This window comes from Phragmites australis, chromosome 10 (assembly GCF_958298935.1).
Source record: "Phragmites australis chromosome 10, lpPhrAust1.1, whole genome shotgun sequence".
Lineage (NCBI taxonomy): Eukaryota > Viridiplantae > Streptophyta > Magnoliopsida > Poales > Poaceae > Phragmites > Phragmites australis.
Window position 1 is genome coordinate 27924527 of NC_084930.1, and position 15944 is coordinate 27940470.

General features: G+C 47.8%; 1 protein-coding gene and 1 pseudogene across 2 annotated transcripts; one reads left to right on the forward strand and one right to left on the reverse strand.

Annotated features, from left to right (window-relative positions):
* Window positions 1-296: 296 nt before the first annotated feature.
* Window positions 297-3098, forward strand: LOC133883160 (cyclin-D1-1-like). 2 transcript variants are annotated; one of them, XM_062322382.1, is made up of 6 exons: window positions 297-615; window positions 694-780; window positions 1500-1595; window positions 1708-1909; window positions 2357-2496; window positions 2611-3098. In XM_062322382.1, exons 1-6 carry the CDS (start codon window positions 304-306, stop codon window positions 2788-2790), a joined length of 1017 nt encoding a protein of 338 aa, XP_062178366.1. In that variant the 5' UTR covers window positions 297-303; the 3' UTR covers window positions 2791-3098. The 2 variants fall into 2 exon arrangements, with proteins under 2 accessions (XP_062178366.1, XP_062178367.1); XM_062322383.1 differs by having other exon boundaries at window positions 1837-1909.
* A 10068-nt stretch (window positions 3099-13166) lies between these two features.
* On the reverse strand, window positions 13167-15421 carry LOC133930202 (uncharacterized; annotated as a pseudogene).
* Between the last annotated feature and the right edge of the window lie 523 nt (window positions 15422-15944).

A 15944-nucleotide genomic window follows, 5' to 3' on the forward strand; every position in this document is an offset into this window, starting at 1 on the left:
ATATGTAAACATATTGGGTACTGCTCGCTGATAGTACGCAGCTACGTGCAGGTATGCTGTAGTGGCGCAGCCGCAGCAGGATGCTGTGGCCTCTGGAGCGTGGACTGTTCGAGGATAGTGATGGGGCTGCTGTGTGCTGTACAGTACTATAGTGTACTGGATACTTATTTTCGTTTGGCTTGGACCGTGTACTATTTTGCAACTCTTGTCTTGACTCTATTCAATACTGCGAGCCAAAGGCTTATAGATTCGTGCAAGGAAAGAGAGTGCATACACGTCATGCATACATATGAGTAACGCCGCATGCTCCAAGACTGCATGCATCGACGCCGAGGGGATGAGGCCATGAGGGGAATGCGCGCGCAGACGATGCCGTGCAGCGACGATGCGCTCCTCCAGTGCGACGAGGACGCGGGCGAGCTGGAGCGCTTCGACGACTCGGGGCCCTGCGCCGCCGGCTCCACTGCCGGTTCCGGTGAGCCGCTGGTGCCAGAGGACTACTCCGACGTGTACGTCGCTGGAGAGGCCACGTGCTCGCCGACGGCGAGATGCCCGGGACGGCCGAGGTGCGATCGGCTGGCCGGCTGGTCAGAGTCCGTCTCCTGGATCCTCAAGGTGCAGCGCCGGGACCTTTTCTTCTTTCTAGTCTTGTATGCATGACGTGTATGTATGTCAGTTGGTTTCCTCTTCCAGGCCCGGTCGTACCACGGCTTCCAGCCGGCGACGGCCTACCTCGCCGTGAGCTACATGGACCGGTTCTTGTCCTCCCGCAGCCTGCCGGTAAGTGAGCCCCGCCATGCTAAGCTTGTGTCCGGTTAGACCATGCATAATAGAGTGTTTAGAGAAGGTGCTTATGAAAAAAATTATTATTATTTTCAACTGCACTAGCACAGTTGGTTAGATAAAGAGTAAAATGTTTACTTAAACATCACTATTTGTATTAGTGCCAACAAGATAGTTAACCATATTTAAACACATATAGTCTTTATTTACATTGAAAATTACAATTTTTATATAGATGTTTAATATTCTCTTTTTTTTTAAGCACGTAGCCATAAACATCTAGCATATCTTGATGCCCTTATACATTAACTGCGTAATCAGGCAGTAACGAATTGAATGTGGGGCCAAGGCATAAAAAACGGCTTATAGAAGGATTGACTGATAGATGATGGTAGCTGATAGCTAGGATATACACCGGAATGCTTTTAGGCAAAGATGCAACCTGCAAAGTGCTCTAGGCTGAATCAGGCTGATAGGCCATTTTAGTCTGTCAGAGAATGTGTATTGAACAGGAAACTTTGCCATTAGTAGACAAAGCATGCATGTGACTGTGATGCTGTTCCCGTGTTCCGTTCAGATGTGCCAGACCACGATGAATTATTATCAGCAGGCACACTATTTAGATTTGAAACTATCCATGGTTGTCAGCTAGGACCATCTTTGAGTGATTGGTGAAGTTCCAGTTACATTGCTCATCTGATTTCAAATTCATCTAGGACCATGGATGGGCACTGCAATTGCTGTCTGTGGCTTGCCTGTCTCTGGCTGCCAAGATGGAGGAAACCTCAGTACCACCATTACTGAACCTTCAGGTAACTTGATCGATTTATCTTCCCTTTGCTCTTCACCCAATCATTTCACTTGCATTGTGTTATGGCACAATGAATATAAATGGGTACCTTGGTAATTGACGTCAAACAATAGATTGAGAGCACAAGGTTCATTTTCGAACCACGCACCATTCAAAGGATGGAGCTCCTCGTCCTCTTGGAGCTGGATTGGAGGCTCCGGTCCCTGACGCCTTTTGCGTTCATCGATCTCTTTGCTTGCAAGGCCGATTCGTCGGGAAGATGCACAAGAAGTCTGATCTTGAGAGCATGCCAAATTACTCTCAATGCAATCCATGGTACTACTATTCTTTTTCAAAGAAGGGAAATGAATCAGTAAACTTACCTTTTGTAACCTTATAAGCACTGACACAGTGTGAGAAATCTCAAGTTAGTAACCTGAAAGGCACACAGCTAGCTGATCCTTTGAATCTTTGATGAACTTGTTTCATGTATGTATGTCTACACAATGTCACCGTTGTCTCTTTATGTTCCTCTCACCTCTTTTATGAAAACATGGGGTCAGTAGAGTCGGTGATACATCTGCATCAGGATTAATTGCCAAGCTCTGTACTACATAGGAAGGGAGCAAATCATTGGGCTGCATTGCCCATAGGAGAAATCAAACACCATTTATATCTGTAACAATCCAAACACATAGTGTCATTGTGTCACCCAATCAATAGATAAACAGATTGTTCTGAATAGCTGCTAACTGATCCTAGAATCTTCTTTCCATGGAGAAGAAACCGTGTTCCTGAGCCACTGCCCGGCGTCAATGGCGGCAGCCGCCGTGCTCCAGGCGGCGAACGAGATGTCAACAATGTCATGCATCAGTGTCGTCAGCCCAGAGGTAGCTGCGTCGTGGTGCATTGGCCCGAGCGAGGTAGGTGACTGACTGACTGACCAGCTCATGGGTCATGGCACGACCAGCTGAAGATTTTTGTAGCCTTGTCAGTGATGAGTTTTTTTTCTTCTGTTTATTTTTTCCTGTAAACAGGAAGAGATACGAAGTTGCTACCAGCTGCTACATCAGCCATCAGCACTGACAACGACGGCAAGGAGGAAGAAGCGTCCGATGATCCTCTCGCCGCAGCTGAGAACATCGCCGTCGTCAGTAACCTCGTCTTCCCCGAGCAAACGGCGGCGCAAACTGAACGACCATTTCGCAGAAGAGTGACACTTGACAAGAACGCAGCTATATCTTGTTTTTCCTGGGAGTTAATTCGTCAGCATTTTCTGTTCATTGATGAGTCCTTTCCTTTTTTTCCTCCCTTTGTTGCTGCTGCTGCTGTGCTTCAAGTTCTAATTAAGCAGCTAATTAAATATATATCTTTGTAGTTTATCCAGAAAAACATGGAAATTACTTAAGCATAAATCTGGAGAAGTATAATTAAAGAAGAGCACCTGTTGTATGATGAATTGAGGGGCACCAATGGACCATTAGACCAACAATTAGTGCATTACTTTCAGGAAAGTGATGCAAAGTGGAGCAAGGGTGTTCAGTATGACAGTTTCAGACTGCAAGATTTTGGTACCAGTAACACTAGCCGATCAATAGAATATATATCCTCTCCATTTGCCTCTGCAAACTGCAGCTGATGAGTTGTGGTGTTTGTTTAGCTAAACCTGATTATTCCTTTCACTGCTCTACTGAACAGAAAAAGATTTTATATTCGATAACAGTTGTTTGTCTGTGCTGGTTATGCCTGCACCGTATGTAGCGGCAATGACACGCTTGGCCTATTCATCGAGATTACATTGGCACACGAAGTTAGATGGGGAAAATTTTATATGAAAATTATAGTTCTCGATGAGATCTATAATTTTGTAGTTGAAATTTTTTAATTTGAGGTCATTTAAATATCCAAATAATTATAATAAAGTTACAGCAGTTGTGGATGATAGCTCACATTAAAAAATTCATAATTTTTTCACATGAAGTTGGATGGAGAAAAACTTTATATAAAATTGTAGAACTCGACGAGATGTACAACTTTGTAGTTGATAACTTTTTCATTTGAGGTCATTTAGATATCAAAATAACCATTCAAACATTCGGTCAGAAGATGTCAAAATGATTTATTATGCTACTATGCTCACAAACGGATGATAGCTGAGATGGTTAGAAGGGTCACATGTGCGCACAAGCTATAAGGTCTTGAGTTCGAGTCTTGGTCGTCGCATGCGAGTAAATATCGCATGACTGCGAATGTTAGGTGCATTCGTGTGGACACCCTCTGGTCGGGTGCCCTTGGTAGCAAATTTCTTTTTAAGTTTTTTTCGAAAAAAAACGTTAATCGAGACCGAGACTATCAGTGTCGGTTGGAACCACCAACCGACACTGATAGTGATTTTTAGTATTAGTTCCAGACTATCAGTGTTCAGGAGCTTCTCCAATCAAAGGGGAAGTCTCATCTCGATAAAAGAAATGAGCTTTAAATTTATAACTATTGAAGACCACGGAAAATATCATGTACTGGCTGTAATTGCTCGAGACCACACATAGCTAATGCTTGTTATTACAGCCTTTCAGGGCAAGAGGCCCTATTACCAAATTTGCCCAGCCTTTATGTAAAGGAATGTCACCAAAGACATCATTCGCTCACAAGCTCGATGCACATTTCGAACTGTTGCCAGCTTCCCGTCTTACAAAAGATGGCATGAAAGATTTGAACGATAGAGGCTACCCATTTCCCAGAAATCACCAGCCAAGCAGAAATGTTCTTGCACAAACTCCGAAGTTTGTTGTCTATAGAACCTACAATGATTATTGTTGACAGTGAGAGCTCAAGGTCTTGTTGAGTCTGTATATAATACCCTGATTCCCTGAAAGCGATATCTTGCACAATCTAGGGCCTTGTAGATGGTATCAGAGTATCGGTACTGCCTTTAGCAGGTATTACCTGATGTCGTGATTGGTGTTCATTCATTCTAAGATCCAGCTTAGCAACATTGTACTTGTACGATCAAAGTTAATCGAAAGTTCCGACTTTTTCAACGGGTTGAGTAAGTTTAGGATGTTTAGTCATCATGCATGTGCATGTTTGATTTCTCAGCAAGGACTTGGCATATTTTCTTTGCCCAATATTTCACTACAACACTGAATCTTCAATGCAACAAGGTTGTGTCACTTGTAGGAATCAGGGAAAAAAATTCTATGGGGGCGTGCTGCGCAGCCCTTCTCATGCAGCACGCCCCGGATGCCCGTCACGTGGCTACAACAATGATCTCAAAGCATTGGACCAAGCCGAGCGAGCGCAAGTTTTCTGAGTCTGCATGCAACTGAACGGGTCGAGCCGAGAGATTGTTGTCCATCGAGCAAAACGCCGCCGCCGAGATCACTGAGCAGGCCAGTGCGCGTCGAGAAGGCCGCCGCAACCGAGATCGCCGGGGTTGTCACCGTTGATGAGATGACACTCGTCCCCGTTGAGATCGCCGAGGCTGTCGACACTGATGTGATGAGCATGTCCCCGCCGAGCTTGTCAACGCTGTTGAGAAATGGCATGATCAGTGACCTCCAGGCAAGGCAAGCGGCGACTGTGATCAATCTAGATAAGAATTTGATGTGATACTTGTTGTATAAACATGTCTAGTATATGTGTGTGGGCATGAGGCATGCAGAGTTCATGGTGCATGTGTAGCGTCAGAATCGGTCATGATTGGTTAGGCCGTGTTAGGCGCTGTGGTTAATAAAAGCTGAAAAAAAAACCCGAAAGAGGCAAGCAGTTAGGCCTCACAAAATCTCTCGTTTTGCTCTTGTGTTTCAGCTCCAAACTTACATCTGCAATATGTGCCGGAGTTCTCAGAGACTTGTAGAAACGCACAGAATCCTCATCGATGAACTCTCTCCTCCAAACAAACTCCTGCAGCCTGCTGGATCATCCGGTGTCGGTATCTTGCAATCCGCTGGAACATCGGCAGCACCAACAATTGGTATCAGGGCTCGGGTAATAGTTCTCCATGCCCGGCGACGACTCTGTCTCCCTGAAGTCACCTCCAGCCAGGATCCACATCGATGGCGGTGGATCCAGCGGCCGCATGAACAACGACAATGATGGCTCAAGCGCACACGGCGCCAGTGGGAGCCAACAGATGATGGTTCGAAGGTGGTGAGAGAGTCGAGAGGCTCGATCGTCCTCCCCATGCTAATGGCGACGAACTACGCAGATTGGGCTCTCTTGATGAGAGTAAATCTACAGGCGCAGGGCACGTGGGAGGCGGTCGACCCCGGCATGACGGACTACTGGGAGGATTGCATGGCGCTGGCAGCGATCCTGCGCACGGTCTCCTCAGAAATGTTGCAGACATTGGCAAAGAAAGACTCCTCCAAGGAAGCTTGGGAGACAATCAAGGTGATGCACCAAGGGGTGGCGTGCGTTCGAGAGGCGAACACCCAGAAGCTTTGAACTGAGTTCGAGAACATCAAGTTCAAGGATGGGGGGGAAGATTGATGACTTCTCGATGCGGATCGCAGGGCTCGCCAATCGTCTTTGTGATCTCGATGATGATCTACCGGAAGAAAAGGTTGTGACCAAGTTCCTTCGCGTTGTTCCTGACTCACTCTCACATATGGCGATCTCGATCGAGTCTCTGCTGGACGTGAAGAACATGTCCGTGGAGGAGCTAACCGGGCGGCTTCGTGTCGTCGAAGAATGGTGCACACGCGCTGATAGCAACACGGGCGACAAGTTGCTCCTGACTGAGGAGGAGTGTCAGGCCCGCATGAAGAAGCGCGAGATGGGCGAAGGGTCATAGGGAGCTGATTGGAATGGTGGTGGGCACAGTGGTTTCAAGCCGCGCGGTCGTGGGCGTGGTGGTGGTCGCTCGCTCCAAGGACAAATGCTTCAACGGGCATTATGCCAAAGAGTTCCACAAGCCATGGCGTGAGCATCACGAAGACGCCAATTTGGCCAAGGTGGGCGATGAACTATCCACGCTCCTGTTGGCTGAGGTGCGGTCGGAGTGGCTAGAGCCAGAACAGCGGCCTGAGGTGCTACTCAATGAACAAGACCAAGGAGGCACTGTCACTGGTGATGAGGTGTGGTACCTTGATACAGGTGCCAGCAACCACATGATGGGGAATCAAGCGATGTTCAACTTCCTTGATCACAGGGTGGAAGTCATGGCGTGACTCGGTAACGACTCTAGTGTGAAGACCTGTAGCAGGGGCTCTATTCTGTTGCAATGTAGAAACTCAGATCATAAGGGGCTCACCAAGGTATACTATATTCCTCAACTAAAGAACAACATCATAAGTGTTGACCAGTTAGAAAAAGTGGGATGCAAGGTGGTCATCAAGGACGGGTCCATGATCATTTTTGACAGTGACCGACGTCTACTTGCACGGGCAGCGTGATATGCAAATCGCACGTACAAGCTCAAGCTGAACGTCACCGCACCAGCATGCTTGTCCCCAAGATTGAAGACCCGGCGTGGCTGTGGCACATGCGCTATGGCCACTTGAACTTTCCTTCACTATGCAAGCTGGGGCTTCATGGTATGGTGGAGGGGATGCCTTGCATCGATCACTCAGATCAAGTATGCGAGGGCTGCTTGATTGGGAAGCAGTCGTGCAACCTATTTCCTCAAACATCCAAGTTTCGTTCACAATGGGCACTAGAGCGTCTGCATAGTGGATATGTGTGGTCCAATCGCACCGACAGCACCCAGTGGTCACAAGTACTTTCTCCTTATAGTCGATGATTTTAGTAGATTCATGTGGATTGAACTGCTAAAGACCAAAGGGGAAACACTAACGAAACTAAAGAAAGTGAAGGCTCTGGTTGAAAATGAAGCCAGTCTGAAACTGAAGGCCATCCGTAGTGATCGTGGCGGTGAGATCAACTCAACTGAACTCAAGGATTACTGTGATGAGGAACACCATTGCTCCCTATTCCCCTCGGCAGGATAGAGTGGTGGAATGAAGAAACCGCACAGTGGTGGAGATGCCTGGAAGGGAAGACCCCCTATGAAGCCTGGAACCAGAGAAAGCCTAAGGTGAATCATTTGCGCACTTTCGGTTGCCTGGCACACATGAAGAAGATCGGGCCAAGCACGACCAAGCTCTCAGACAGATCAATTCAGACTGTCCTGCTTGGTTATGAGGATGGATCAAAGGCTTACCGTGTGTTTGATCCAGTCACAAGGAAGGTTCACATCACACGGGACGTAATCTTTGAAGAGCGAAAAGGCTGAGACTGGAGCTCTCCTGGCACAACAATAGAAAGAGCAATGTTGTCCATCACTCAACTTGAAGTATTCACAGTGGAGTATTTCACTGACTCCATTGTTGGACAAGAAGCCTCTACACCAACAATGGTTGTGGCACAAGAACATAGCCAAGGCATGAGTTTTCCTAGCTCAGGATTGACTGTAGCCGAAGTACAAGCAACGGGATCATCGCTAGCACAGAGGAGGAGGAGTTCAGTAGGTCTCGCCGCCCACTGGAGGAACATGTGACGGCGATGGTGATCCACTACGGTACTAGCTGGTTCAAATCATGTATGACACTATCCTATCGGTGCCACTATCTGAGGACATTAAAGAACTCTACTTCCTCTCCGCAGATGAACCACCCAACATCAAGCAGGCTGTGAAGGAACCAAAGTGGAGGTATGCAGTAACAGAGGAGCTGGATTCCATCCTCAGCAACAACACTTGGAAATGAGCCAAGCTGCCGCTAGGCCATAAGGCGATCGATTTAAAGTGGGTGTTCAAAGTCAAGAAGGATGCTAGTTGCAACATTGTTCGTCACAAGGCTCACCTTGTCGCAAAAGGGTATGCACCATGACAGGGGATGGAATCAGTGCAGGTATTGCTCGCACTAGCCGCGCACAACGGATGGACGTGAAGTTGGCGTTCTTGAATGGACAACTTACAGAGGAGGTTTACGTTCAACACCTGCCCGGCTTCGCCAACAATGAGCATCAACATTCTGTGCTCGGGTTGTGAAAAGCTCTATACAGTCTACATCAAGTGCCCCGGGCATGGAACTGCAAGCTGGACGCCGCTCTGGTGTCTCTAGGCTTCATGCAAAGTCCTCTAGAGCATGGTGTGTACAAGAGAACCAACAGTGCCTCGATGCTCTTGGTGGGCGTCAATGTTGATGATCTAGTGATCACAGGCTCCAACAATGACGACATCACTCAATTCAATGTACAGATGGGCTCCATGTTCAAGATGAGTAATTTGGGTCTTTTGTGTTTCTAAAGGTACATCTAGCCCCTAAATGTGATTTTGATAATTAATGACAATACCTATGGATTAATAATTGTGTTGAGAATTATTAGTAAGTTGTTTCATATGTGATGCATGGATGATAGAGCATGGATTCATTGAGGAATGCCATGTAATCAAGAGAAATACATCAAGATGAATGAGCTCTAGCTGATGCTCGGGTAAGTGATGGTAATGCCTATGGACTAACAATTATATTAAGAATTGTTAGTAGATTATTCCATAGGAGATGCCTAATTGATAAAGCATGTATTCGTTGAGGAATGCCATGAGATCAAAAGATATGCATCGAGGTCATTGAGCTCTAAGTGATGCTCATGTGATGAAGAAGAAGCTAGAGAGAAAGAGACCTCTCGAAGTTTTAGGATGGTCTTAAGAATATTGACAATAAGCGTGAAGATCAAAGTTACTTGTGGAGATCAAGTAACTAAATATATGGAATTATCAATTGAATTTTATGGATTAACTCATATGCTATATGCTTGAGAGTAAGTTGGGGTTAGGTTCCATATGAAGGCAAATGTTGAATTGAGATATTCAATGTGCCGAGTTGGAAGAGTAAGATCAAAATAAGCTTAGTGGATAATTTGTGTGCTTGATGCTTGCGGTTCATAACTTGGTGGTGAACCGGATGAAGATGGTATGAAAAGAAAAGTCTTCTATGTTTGGTGCATGGGAAGCAATCAAGTGAACTTTATCAAGCTTCCGGAAGATCAAGAGAGGATCGAGATGGAAAGTGAGGATGAACATCGTTATCAAGCATACGTGAAGAGTTAATGATAAGCCTAAAAGAAGCACCAGGACTTGGATAATATGTTCGTCAAGTCTAAATGGATGAATAGCTCAAGGCAAAGGTATAAAATGTAGGATATTTTCTTTTATCGGTCAATGGTGATTTGAGAAGAGAAATGACCGGATTGATAGGATAAATACCATACTATTAAGAGAGGTCTAGATAATTGCTTGAGTTTTTACCTTATGTTGATAAGCTCAATCTTGCATGTGTATACTCTCTTTGGTAGGATGCTATATTTTTGCAAATGAGTTTTGCAAATAGCTCAAGTCCATATTCCTACTTCGTATAACATGTCACTAAGTTTATAAAGGTGTTTTGCAATTTGTCATAGTGAATGTTTTAACCCTTGGTCACATGAAACCTTTAGATTTTAAATTTGTTTTGCAAAAGATTAAGGTTCATGCAGTTTTCATTGTGGTGGATCTTTGGATTATGTTTTAGGTTTGATCTAATGTGTTTGAGATCAAGCAATCAGTTGGTATGTGTAGCCTTATGAATAAGCTTTCCGTAGAGTCTAAGATCACCTAAATCGGACATCGGGTTAGAAAGCTACCGCCGTTTCTGAGTGTCAGATGTGTTGGTCAGGGAGTGGCAGTCTGACCATCAAGAACTCTGGTCTGACAGCCAAGGTGGCGGTCTAACCACCAAGATGATCGGTCTGACCATTGGAGTTTGTAGAGAACTTTCACTTCTCTAGAATGGGTGGTGGTCTGATCGCCAAGGTGGCCGATCTGACCATCGGAGGTTTGAAATGGCTGTAACGACTAGTTTTAGAGCCATTGGATTAGTGACGGTCTAACCGCCAGATGTGTAGAAAGATCAGACTTTGGGCAACGACTATATTTCGGGTTATGACCTATATATACCTCATGCCCAGCAGCTTGGAGGCTCTCTCCTGCAGCTATTGAGCATCCTTGAGCTAAGTAAAGTTCTCCCCATACATTTGTGCATGTGTTGCACATAGAGAGGGTTGTGAGGCAAGAATCAAGCGTATTTGCATCAGTGATTAAGCTTTAGACACTTGGTGAGAGTCGAGTTCGTCTTGGCTTGTTACTCTTGGTGTGTGCTAACACCTAGACGGTGCGGTGGCATTGTGATCTAGTGATCTTCTCAAAGAAGCTTGTGAGAAGGCCCGGTATGATTGTGAGAGACTTTGTGCACGCCTTGCTGGAGTAGTAAACTGTAACTCTAGTGAAATCTAGGTAGTGAGTGGTTCATTGGATTAATCCGGCTCAAGATCAAGTTGCTCGTGGTGAGCATCTTCTCATGTTGAGAATTGTATACTTGATAGATGAGCAGTTATAAGTTTGAACCCACCTCAACATGGATTAGGGGAGACTACGATAAAAAGATCCGGTGTCTCCTTTATGATTTGCCTAGTTAAGCTTATTTACTTTGAGAAATTTACATTCTTAGAATTATAATTGTTTACATGTCACCCTAGGTTGCAAACCTTGATATAGACATAGAATCGATTATTTTTATTGAGACATAGATTTTGGGATTTCATATGTGTTGTAACCGATTGTTTTTAATTCCTCATCTTTATCAGTTATATCTTTCTAGAATTTTTAGAATCGCCTATTCACCCCCCTCTAACGGTCCACCTTAATCCTACCATTTCTATCTGGGCATAGAAGTGAAGCAACCGGATGGCTGGACTGTGATTAGCAAGAGTATGTTAGACTGCAATCCATGTCTGACATCAACGGAAAACAAGATGAAGCTATCCAAGAATGATGGGCTGAACCAGTTGATTCCTCTGAATATCGCAGCATGGTGGGCACCTCGAGATATCTGGTAAACACTAGACCAGACATTACTTTTGCTGTTGGAATTGTGAGTTGTTATGTGGAGAAGCCAACTGGACAACACAACATTGCGGTGAAGCAAATCCCGAGGTATGTGCAGAGGTATAATTGGATTTGGTTGTGTTTTCAGGCTGCAGAATATAGCAGGAGAGACGCTGACAGGGTTTAGCGATAACGACCTCGCCGAAGATTTAGATGACAAAGAAGCACCTCCGGTAATAATGCATGCATGTGCTCGACAACTATTCTGCCTCAAAAATCTCTTGATCACCTTTGCAGCTTCCACTAGACTAAACGTGAACTATCAGAAATATTTTTTATCCCCAATAAATGTGCCAGAAGAAAAGGTGGAAATTCTAACAAAAAAATTGGATTGTCTGAAAGGTTCCCTTCCTTTCACATACTTGGGGCTGCCCACTAGGACTCACAAAGTCAAGGTTCAGGAGTTCTTTCCCTGTAATTCAAAGAATTGACAGGAGGCTAGCCAGAATGGCAAACTACCAGACAAACTGAACGTGGGATCATTTTGGTGGCGTGACAACCTCGAGCTGCTCGATTTATACAAGGGCATAGCTCAGTGCTCAATTGCAGATGGCCCCACTGCTTTTTTCTGAACTGACCTTTGGAATGGATCCCTTAGACAAATGCAATTCCCACAACTAGAAACGTATAAGAAGACACAATCCATCACAGTGTAGCAAGTACTGCACTTGGATAATCTTCTAGATCTGTTCAACCTACCACTGTCAGTACAAGCATATGCTCAATTTCTACAGCCGGCAGAAGCTCTGGTAGAATTGCCAAACTCTGATGGCAAAGATAGTTGCCTACTTGGACATATATCAGTTAAATGTACAAACTTCCAACGGGTCAGAGCCAAGCGCCTGTGGTGTTCAAATGTTTATGGGAAAGTGCCTGCCAAAGAGACAAAATATTCTTCTGGACTCTGGTTGCTCCTGCATGATCGGTTGAATACGAGAAACCTACCAAATCGTAAGAACTATCACCTGCCATCATATAACTGCGTTTGCTGTCACCAAGAAACTTAAGAAACACTAGAGCTTCTATTCTTTGACTGAGACAGAGGAATTTGAGTGCAGAATGGAATCAGTGATCTCAAAAGCAAGCTGAACGTTGCCTGCTATATGGAGGTAGTCATCTTGGGAGCATGGGGCATCTGGCTCACTCGAAAGTTTATTAGTAAAAATAAAGTAGTTTAAGTTGGATTAGCAATCTTATTTGGATTAGCAATCTTATTTCTATTTTAGACTAAAAATCGAGACTTAAACTACTTTATTTTAACTAATAAATTTAAAATCTGATGTGGAGTTGGAAGGTGGAACTCTGCCGCACAGGGTCTTAGTAATGTTTGTGTGGAAACAAACATTTTGGAGGAACTGTTTCATTAATCCCTCACCAGTTTTGACACGTACATACATCATAGGCGAGCACTGAGCACATACAAGTAACAAATTATAAATGGAAATAAGAAATGGACAGCACTAACAAATTAACTAGTAGACGGCACGCATTCTCTTGGTCTTTTTTTTAAGCAAGAGGGCAGGTGCACTACCTATTCATTTTAGAAGGGTAGAGTTTATAAAAATGTCAACAAGCAGTTCACCGTTAAACTTAGTCAGCTCTGGCTACAAGCATGAACTAAAAGCAAAGGGGCAGGGAGAATGAAAAAGAGAAAACAACCGATGAGAGCTAGGCTGGCAAGAGAACAAACTTCAGCATACCAGCGTCGTTTTCGACTTGTTGACCGGCAGACGGCCTCTTCAGCGTGCAGATCTCGGCCTGCGCCTGAACGACCATGTGGGTCATCGTTCTTTTCAGGCGCAGCATCTCTCTGAACGTGCTCTCGTCGCCGTGAACGACCTCAAAGTCGTTCCACCGGCTCCAGAATTCAGAGTGAGCGCCCGGATCAGTGAAGTCTGACGCGTACACGTACAGTGCCCTTGCACGATGGACTTCCCGAGACCAATCTCCAGATCGGCGAACCTGATGCAGATCTCCCTCGCGTCCTTGTCCGGGAGGCCGCCGCTATGGATCGCCTGATGGTATACCTCCCTCGCCTTGAGAACGCCTAACAGCGTGGCAGCCCGTGCGATGTAGACGTCGTAAACGCTGAGCTTGTCGCGGATGGGAACAGAGTTCGCGGCGTCCTCATAGACCTTCATCGCACGTTTGGCAAGGCCGAAGTCCTCCTCGAACTTGGCGTACCGAAGGAACATGCCCTTCTTCATCTGCGGCGGAGCCTGCCGGACGGCGTCCTCGAACAAGTCCTTCACCCTCTCCGGCTTGCTCGTCCCGTACCTCTGGACAAACTTGGTCGGGTAGGCTGCCCATATCGGCTCGGCATGCGGATACTTGAAGGACCTGACGCCCCTTAGGTAGACACAGAACGCGTCCTCGAACCCCCTGTGCTCTTGCAGAAGCGCGGTGTGGTTGAGCACCAGCAGAGGCGTGATGAGCCCCAGACCGTGTATCCTCTCGTGCACGGCGTAGGTGGATTCTAGCGTTCCATGTGTCTCCATTAGGTCGGCGTAAAAGCACCACAGCTTGAGGGACCTGTGAAGTTTAAACTGAGCCGGCTCACCGCGCGCGTCAGTGGCCGCCCGTCTCCTGACCTCGATGGACGGCTCCGACGTCGCTTGCTGCATGAGGTCAATGGCCATCTCATGATGCCGCTGCCTCATCTCCATCTCTGCCCACTCACACCAAACGGTGGCGAGGTCGTCCACCGACTTGAAGTTCACCTGCGTGGCACGTCGGAAGACCTCTCGAGCACTGTCGAGAAGGCGGCGCCCCTCGTACATCTTGGCAAACGCGAGTCACAGCGTGTGCGGCTTCCCCGTCGCCTTCATCGGATCGACGGTCGTGAGGGCCTCAGCGTACGTCGCGGCTTGCCTAGCGGGGTCCGTGTGGAAGATCTTGACCCTGTCGTGCCACGCTTGGACGTCGTGCGGGTTCTGCCTCAGCTGCACGCGGTTGAGCAACCCCGGCCGGAGTTCAAGTAGACGCTCCAGCCTAGACATGGCCATGTCGGCGTCGGCGTGGTTGGCCAACCAGCAGCCCTGAAGGGCAGAGTTCTCCTCTTGGCCACCTTCCTCTAGTTCTGCATCCGCGGCGATCACAGCGTGCTCGAAGTGAAGGTAGGCCTCGAATGCCAGTCTAAAGTCCTTGACAGCGACCGCGGTGGTGGTTCCCTCCTCGAACACGTCCCTCGCCTTGTTGTGGAGGCCCTTCCGCGCATAGTGGCCCGCCAGAGTTGTCCACAGCACGCCGGCCTCTTCTGGGAACTTGCGAACGGCGCTGCTGAGGATGGCCTCCATGGACAGCCCGGCGACGTCCTCCGGGTGCTGGGCGAGCAGGTCGCAGAGATCGAGCAGGAGCTGGCGCGTGGTCGTGCCCTTGGCCGAGCGGAAGCCGTCGTCGTTGATGGCCACGGCAAGGTGTTTGGCCGGGTCCCGAAACCTGCCTGCAGAGATGAGGTAAGCGATGAAATCCTCGGCGTGCGCAGGGTCGAACTGGGGGTAGCGGCGGAGGACGGTGATGACAGTCGGCGCGGGGCAGCCGGGGAGGGAGGCAAGGCGGAGTGCGCGGTCGAGGGCGCGGCGGGCGCGTGTGAGAAGGCGCTGGTCGAGGAGGGCGGAGGCGTACATGTGCCACACGCGCGGCATCCGGGAGACCGGGACATGCCCGAGGCCAGCGCGCGCTCGAAGGCGGCGTTGAGGCCGGCGCGGGCGCGGTCGGTGACGGGCAGGGCGCGCGCGGCGACCTCGAGTTCCGTCAGATACGCGTGCCACAGCTTGTACGAGCTCGGGAGGGCCCTCAGCGCCCGCTCATAGATGGCCGCGCGCCGACAGGTAACGTAGCCACGCGCCCAGCTTGAATGGCTCCCGCAGGACGTCCTCCTCGTAGGCCACGTCCTCCACCGAGATCGCCAACACGCACGCCATGCCGATCAGCTCTCCCGATCTACGCGTCTCCGAGCGGGCTGGTGGCGGCGGCTGCCCTGAATTTTAAAAAGACCGGACAATCCGAGTCCCCAACGCAAACATCGGAGAGTTTTTTTTTATATATTTTTTTAGTTAAAATTTAAATAAATAGATTCCTGGTAAAAATATTTGCAAAACTAAGCGCCCGCAGCCCTCTGAGAGGGCGATTACGGGTCCTAGGAGTGGTAGGCCTAACCGCCCCCTGAGAGGGCGGTAGGCCTAACCGCCCCTTCAGAGGGCGGGTGGGGTCTTCCCGCCCGGTCCAGAGTCTTACCGCCCCCTGAGGGGGCGGGTAGAGCTCCTTACCGCCCTCTCAGGGGGCGGTAAGGGCTCCTCCCGTCCGCCGCGTCGCACCGCCCGTCCGCGCCCTGCAGGCTATAAAAAGCCCAAAAAATGGGCAAAAAACCATAAAATTCGGAAAAAAGGAAAAGTTGAGAAGAGAGAGGAGAAGAGAAGAAAGGAGAGGGGAGGAAGAGAGGTCGGC

Coding starts and splice junctions, on each gene's coding strand:
- LOC133883160 (XM_062322382.1), top strand. CDS start 304: ATGCTCCAAGACTGCATGCATCGACGCCGAGGGGATGAGGCCATGAGG. Junction 616..693: donor CCGTCTCCTGGATCCTCAAG/GTGCAGCGCCGG, acceptor TTCCTCTTCCAG/GCCCGGTCGTACCACGGCTT. Junction 1,596..1,707: donor CACCATTACTGAACCTTCAG/GTAACTTGATCG, acceptor GTCAAACAATAG/ATTGAGAGCACAAGGTTCAT.